Genomic DNA, 7,079 nt, shown 5'->3' with positions numbered 1-7,079 from the left:
AAAAAAAAAAAAAAAAAAAAAAAAAGGTACCTAGGTACATCATCCCGTACCTGATCTGCCGAGGAAAAAACCCCCCTCGCAACACGAACTGGCTGCAGAAGGAGTTAAGCGAACCATTCATTGATAGAGCGGTCAAACGCTCACCACCCGCGCGCTCTTGCCGACCATTCCGGACCAAGAAAGCAAAGGGATCGCCAAGACGCCAGCTGGAGTGGGAATTTCAAATCACAGCGCTCGCTTCTCAGCACGCTGAAGGAAAAAAAAAAAAAAAAACACGAACTCCTGTTTTTCTTTTCCCCTTCTGGTCGCTTTTGCGGCTGTTCTAACTTTTCAGCACACTAGGGCCCTGCTAGCGCTGGAGAATGGAGTCGTGTGCCTGACCCACCCACCGCACATCCACGGTTCCCAGCGAGACAGCGTCCAGGAACCCTCCACTGGGAACCACTTGACTACATTGTTTGGCTTCGGTCCGCCGAAACTTTATCGTCGTCCCGATCAGATCACTTTTAGTCGTGGATTGTGCCAGTGATGGGTGATTTTCGCGACACGCGCCCGCTTATCCTAGCTCCGAGGTCTAGCGATTTTTGGGCTCCATCAGGTGTGGACTTCAGCAGTTCTTTGGTTGTGAACTTGTGACTAACTCGCTCGCTAGCATCCTAGTTCTTAGTTTATGCATTATGCATATCGAATAGCGCTGAGGCCCGTCGTCTAGTTTGCATCAATGGTATATGCTAGAAAGTGGCTCACCGGACCCAGGCACGGTGACACTGCTTCATTTCTGACTGAACTAGACTGTATGTTTCACTGTCGTGTCATGTTTTCTAATTTTGGAAGACTTCTCTGGCACCTCCTGTCGCTGCCAGACCACTATATCTGAAGAGAGTACTGCAGAAGTTGGGGGTGGTATTTTACAATCAATCGGGGGGATCGAAGCGCTGATTGAAAGATACAAAAGTACTCTTCTGTATTGTCGGTAGCAAAGACACCATTTGAAATTACACAGCGACCATACCGACGGTACGGGTGGTCATTTTCAATCTCACCAATACATTACCATACATACCGGTACCTGCCTGATTGGTCGGGTAACATCCCACATCACCTAATCTGTGTAGTGAGCGTGGCTAGTGCCCGGCTCAACCACACTAAGCCACTTAGGCAAGAATAGTCTAAACAGACTAAGGTGAGGCCAGAGGGTGGGCCCCAAAAACCACAGTACCGAACGAACCCACCCACTCGCGATCAAACACACCAATTCTGCCCTAAACGAAGCTAAAATCACATGAAACCAGGCCAGTCCGCGGAAATCACCTAAGAATAGGCACGGGAGCCAGCGAATACAAATTATGCAAAATAAAAAGCTCCAAATCTTGGCCCTGGCGACTCGCTTCTAGTGTATGTAGTTGAGTCTAGCGTGGCCGTCTCCAGATCCAATACCACAACAGCAAACATCGGACAACCCCCCTGCAATATGTATGTAACAATAAATGAACCAGCTTTGGTGTTCAATAGCAGGTGGTATTATGATCCTTGCCGGTTTACGCTGTCGCTGTCGAGCTCAGGCCGGCCCGGTACACACCGGCCATGTGGCTGTCTGGTCAACCGTTCATGAGATTCCCGGATGTTGCAGCTTCACAGAAACCTCATGGAAGAGCCATGGAAGCCTGCCAACTCCCCCCTTTCCATACCACCCATTCCCTTGGGACTCACTCTCTGTCTTCGTTTCAGAAGGTATGGTCCGGCTCCGCTTTCCCGTGGCAAAAAAATCACACCTCACACAACCCAAAGCCAGAAAAGAGGACCAGACAAGCAGTGCGGACCCACTCTCTGATCTGGCAAGATCTTGGGTCACATCGATGTAGTATCTTTGGCTGAGTCTTGTTGTAAGGTTCCTTTTTTCTTCCCCCCCTCCTGTTGTCTCTAGTTTGGAGACAATCCCCCCCCTCCTCTCCGCTGCGCTCTCCACCTGGGTTCCTTGGTCCCTGCTTCTGCTAGGTGCTGTTCGGCTTTCGGTCGGATGTTGATCGTGCAAGTTAAATCGGCTTTGACCCGACCGAAGATGGACCTGATCTATTAGCCGAGAGGATCGCCTTTATTTCCAAGTAAAGTAAAACTGAGTCTTTCTCCTATTTGGGGAATTTCCGAAGTTCTCCATCGTCGATTCAACTGGGTCCTGGTGTGGATGACCCGCGGGACGGAAGACCTCGGATCCTGTTGACCGTCTTTTGACAAAATCTCTTCTTGATTTGGTTCGGTGTTCCAAGCTGGTGTAGTATGGCCGGTTGGAGCGGCACCGTAGCAAGGTGACTGACTCGTAGACTCGTAGTACAGAGTCATGATGCGGTATGGGGGTTGGTAGTTGGGTGGGCTTGCTTTTTGTCATACTCTGTTTCCTTTATGTTTTGGGTAGATGATGATCTCATTAGTTTTGTAACCGTGGGAAGCTATTTTTATAAAGTCGGGTGGTGGGAGCGGGTTGGGTGTCCTGGCAGCTCGAACACGAGGTAATATATATGAGGGAGACTTATTGGCTGTGTGGGTGATTAAACTACGGTCGCTAACGAAAGGATGTTTGAATTAAATGAATGTCAAAAGTTAATTAGATGAGGCAGGTTACATCATAGTCAAGACCACATAGATGGATGATGGAATCCCAATCTCAAACTCCCGGCGCCTGTGCTGATCGAACAGAGTATCTAGATGCGGATCAATGGTGCGACTAGCAGGTCTGGATCCAGTTGTCCAGGTTCATGTTCTTGATGACCGTCGAAAAGTTGGAGGATCCGTCGAAGTCGCAAGCACTGTTCTTCTGGCTCGTGGTGACCAGTTGGTTGTTGTTGGTGTCATCACCCTTGGGGTACTCGATGTGGAAGACGGGCTTGTTCTTTTTGATGAATGCGGCATAGGTGTCGCACTCCTCATATTGCGCGCATTGCTCGTTCACGCTCCACTGCATGTTGTCGATCACTGCGGGGATGATCGCACCGGCATTCTTCAGGCCGATAGACATATTACGTGCATGCGCTTCGTTGGCGAGCCACATCATGAAATTCGCCGAATCCTCCTTCTTCTGATCGAGACCGTTGTCGTTGTCGTAGCCGTCGACGTTATCCGGGTCAACTCCATCGCAACCCTTCTCGACTGCCATATCTAGACGCGACGTCATGATGCTCCGCACGTTCTTGGAATTGAGGTTAAGCCATTTCTCATCGGGCCATCCATCCAGCGTCTTGCCCATGTCGGAGTCCTTGAACTTGTCCTTGTCGGGCCGCCAGTTCTCGTAGCTCCCAGCGGAGAAGTAGCAGATCACTTTGCGGCCTTGCTGTTGCAGTTCGCTGATGGTCGACTTGTCATTGTTGAAGAGATCAATGTCGTAGATATCCGCGTCTACGGAAGTGTCGTTGAGCGCGTACAGAAGCTCGATCTGCCATTTCGATCCTACGGCCGGCTGCCACTTGGCTGTAGTCACGCCTCCTCCGGTCGTGGGCGGAACCTCGCCTTCGTCGTCGTCCCCTCCGCCCTTATTCAGACCGACTCCCAAACCAACTCCGAGCCCAATAGCGAGGGCGATCACGAGAATGACCGCGCCGATAATCAGCATGCGCTTCTTGACGGACCAAGTCTTCCAGCCGGACGCGGCTTGTCCCTTGCCCTTCAAGGGCAGCGCTTCATCAATACCCGCCATGATGTAATCTGTTTCACAAAGAAAAAAAAAAAAAAAAAAAAAAAAAAAAAAAAAAAAAAAAAAAAAAAAAAAAAAAAAAAAAAAAAAAAAAAAAAAAAAAAAAAAGTCCAATAAAACGAGCGATTAAAGAAAGAAAAATGTTCAAAGAAGGGAACTCTGAGAAAGAAAGTCACGACCTGCGGTTTGATTTTCACAAACCACAGCCGTAAGGTGGGGGGTACGCAGGGAAAATATAAAGAGGACCTGAGATGAAGATCAAACGATAAGATAATAAAGCAAGTGAAGTGGCGTATTCCAGAGTAAGGATATCACGGTGTTCTTAGGCAACCGTGAAATGGAGAGGCCAGGAGAGAACAAAGAAATCCCTCTTTGGCGGTTACACTGAAACTATCGAGTGGCTTGTTCAGAGATTGCGTTGTGGTGATCCGGGGAATCGGATGCAGAGGCGCCTGCCGTGGGTTGGAATTAAAGGCAAGTGAATGCCTTACAGACTGCGGCAGTCGCTGTCCAAACAATGGACTCTGCCACAGTGGCTGTTGTTTCGAGGTCACCTGCGGTGCAACCTTACTAGGATTCTAACGAGTGATGGCTTAAAAAAGAGGAAGAAAAGCAAATGAGGGAGAGAGGATAAGAAAACCCGGGAGCCTAGCGTTGTGACTATTGCAGTTTCGCCTCCGTGATCTTCCTCTTTTTTCCCTTTGAACCCTTAGGCACCAATAAGGGTTCTGGACTCAGGGTCTAAGGGCCGTCAGCGGGCTGGAGAACCATGATTATGTTTGGGGTCCAGGTTCGAATCGCATCATCAGCCTGAAAATGTTTTCTTTTTTTTTTTAATGGTGAGCACGTTCTGTTCAACAAATTGTTATTTTGGGTCTAGAAAAGCTACCCGCCGTCATAGCCATGGAATCCAACACTGAGTCTCCATACTTTGGCACGAGATTAGCTCTGACCATCATCCCTCAGCACAAAAGAAGAAACCAGAAAAAGAGCATTGACAGGGATCGCTGACTAAAAAATTGCTTAATTAACCAGGGGACAAAAGGTCATTCTTCCCCTCAGACAGGTGGTTTCTTTTTCTTTGAGAGACTGATTTTTTGTGATTTTTGGCTCCTTTTCTTCCCGATTTTCTGCCTGTCTGGAACTCTGCCAATCAGTCTTTGGCGTGCTCGCGAGGACCCGAGTTGAATCTGATCAATCCACTGTCAATCCACGGACACTAACCCTTAAGTCCCGATTATTGTGGGCCGCATGGTATTCTTCCCCTTCGGTTTTAGCATACACGGTCTGGTACCTCCCGCCCGTAACTTTTATTTGCAAAATTTCAATACCAGAAACGGTACCGGGGTCACTTGCTCATGCATGAAGAGTCAAGAATTGAAGCCACTACAAGCCTCTACGCCTTGACTCAGGTCTCCCAAATCTGTACGAAATGGGCCGCGTCTCGTATAGAATCTAGCCTGAGACTAGTGAACCGAGCCGCAACAAGTGCTCAGCATCCAGTTGACGGCTTTAAGTTTCCGGACGAGATCAAACAATAGCCCAGGCCGAAGTACTAAACTCAAGATGGGATAGACCTCCGGGTTCTCGCCTTCGGACTGATGGACAAGGGTCTCCACCTACCGAAATGAAGGCGAATCTATTCTTTCTTTCTCCACTCCCACGTTTCAGTGGTGCGGTTAGCGACTACCCGACGTATTTTCTTCTTTCCCAACACGGTGTTGGCCGATGCGTTCTTCTCGACCAATCGACTGGAGTTGCCTCCCTTCTACTAGGTCTTAGGACTAGGAGAACTCTAGGGAAACAGCACCCTTTTACCCGAGACTGTCTACAGGTTGTCCGTACAGTGCCAAGAAGAGTCTGATTCCATGATCCAGTTGTCATCTGAGTCCGAGGAAAGGCTGCTATTTTCCCTCCGCAGTCGGCCAGCCGAATTGCCAGAACCCAGCGCCCTTGGACCAGTCACATCCCGCCAGCGCAGAGCCCTTGGACCCTGGCAGTTGGCTAAAGCTTGTCCTGCAGCACAGTTACTGCCGTTATTGGAGCAGCGGGCGTGGGGGAAGATGACTACCGTGGCTGCACATACATATGTAGGATGAGTAGTATATACATCGATTCGGAGGAATTATAGAACCAATAATTCAAACAAATAAGGCAACAGCCAACTTGGCTGCGACGGTATCTTCCGACGTCCAACACCTAGACCGCTCTCGCCTCTGTATGACCTGACTCGACTTTCTCTCTCTCTCACCATACATGATCAGCTCATCTTATCGCGTACAGTGTTGGTTTCTAGTAGATTCAGTCTCGGCCCTGCGCCTCCCCCCTTTCTCGGCTGGAATACGAGAACCAAAAGTATACGATCGAGATTAATTCTCCGAGTTATGTTTGATGCAAGAATGACACACTTGGCACTATACCGGCCCCCCAGTCGAGTGGTCAAGAACGCACAGATATAGAGTTCGTCGTACATACGTGTCTGGATATGCTGTGTCATGTACGTAACAAGGATCGAGAATTAACTTCCATCTTTCCCTGCGTTCTCATTTCATCTCATTATATATATAATATATATATATATATATTTATCGTTTGTGGCATAGTACAAATGTCAAAACGACCCAAAAAACCGATATGAGATCAAATCATCTGACATTCCCAAAGTTAAACCCCGATAAAGTCTCACCCAATAATGGGCAATTGTTTGGCCCTTGTGTTCCTCGGATGCGGTTCCATCCCTAAAGGTTTTTGCAATGTTGTGGTTGTGGGGGAGCAAAACTTAGTTGAACCATTTTTGATACCAGTCAAGTGTCAGACCATTCCGCGGAGGGGAACTAATGCGGCCAATCAATGCTTATAAATCGGCCTTGACAGCTGTTTTAATCTAATTAATATACATCAGATATGGTGTCACTAACCTCAGTATACTAGTATACTAACCTGCTTGGTACTTTCCACCCCCGACACTGTGTTTGGGGGGCGACTAGACTAATTTTAGAGATCGCTAAAAAAGCCGAATGGGGACAAGGATCAAAACAGGGAAATCCTGGGTCGCGAATATCAAATCACGGATGCTGCCAAGTCCGCCATGTCTCACTGCCGCTGACATCTCGCTCTCGACAGGTGAGGTGAGGGGAGGCGCAATCGTTGCGAGGAAATGGTCTCTGCTTGTTCTAGGCCGGGTATATTGAATGTGGCGGATTAGACTCTTTACGGACAATGTAGGGGGTGCTTTTGCCTTATTGCCGGTGTCTTCTTCGGATTTGGAGGGCAGCAGAGTGTGTGTGTGGGATGTTTGGGGGGATACTGAGTCAGGGGGATTTCCATAGAAGCCTGACATATTGACTGTTCTTGGATGATCCGAAGTAGTCCAGTTCGCAAGATGGTGCCTGGTTGG

At 48.6% G+C, this 7,079-nt stretch overlaps 1 protein-coding gene across 1 annotated transcript; it reads right to left on the bottom strand.

Annotated features, from left to right (window-relative positions):
• Nucleotides 1-2,528: 2,528 nt before the first annotated feature.
• Nucleotides 2,529-3,718, bottom strand: BDV37DRAFT_31326 (endo alpha-1,4 polygalactosaminidase). The gene has a single exon (XM_032090426.1). The coding sequence runs from the start codon at nt 3,683-3,685 to the stop codon at nt 2,720-2,722; it is 966 nt and encodes a 321-aa protein (XP_031944650.1). The 5' UTR covers nt 3,686-3,718; the 3' UTR covers nt 2,529-2,719.
• Nucleotides 3,719-7,079: the final 3,361 nt, after the last annotated feature.

Source organism: Aspergillus pseudonomiae (genome assembly GCF_009193645.1).
Source record: "Aspergillus pseudonomiae strain CBS 119388 unplaced genomic scaffold BDV37scaffold_12, whole genome shotgun sequence".
NCBI lineage: Eukaryota > Fungi > Ascomycota > Eurotiomycetes > Eurotiales > Aspergillaceae > Aspergillus > Aspergillus pseudonomiae.
The sequence above is the reverse complement of the archived record's forward strand: the minus strand, read 5'-3'. Positions and strand labels throughout refer to the sequence as shown.

Bases quoted from the DNA above. Each gene is read 5' to 3' on its own strand.
- BDV37DRAFT_31326 (XM_032090426.1), bottom strand. From the start codon at position 3,685: ATGGCGGGTATTGATGAAGCGCTGCCCTTGAAGGGCAAGGGACAAGCC.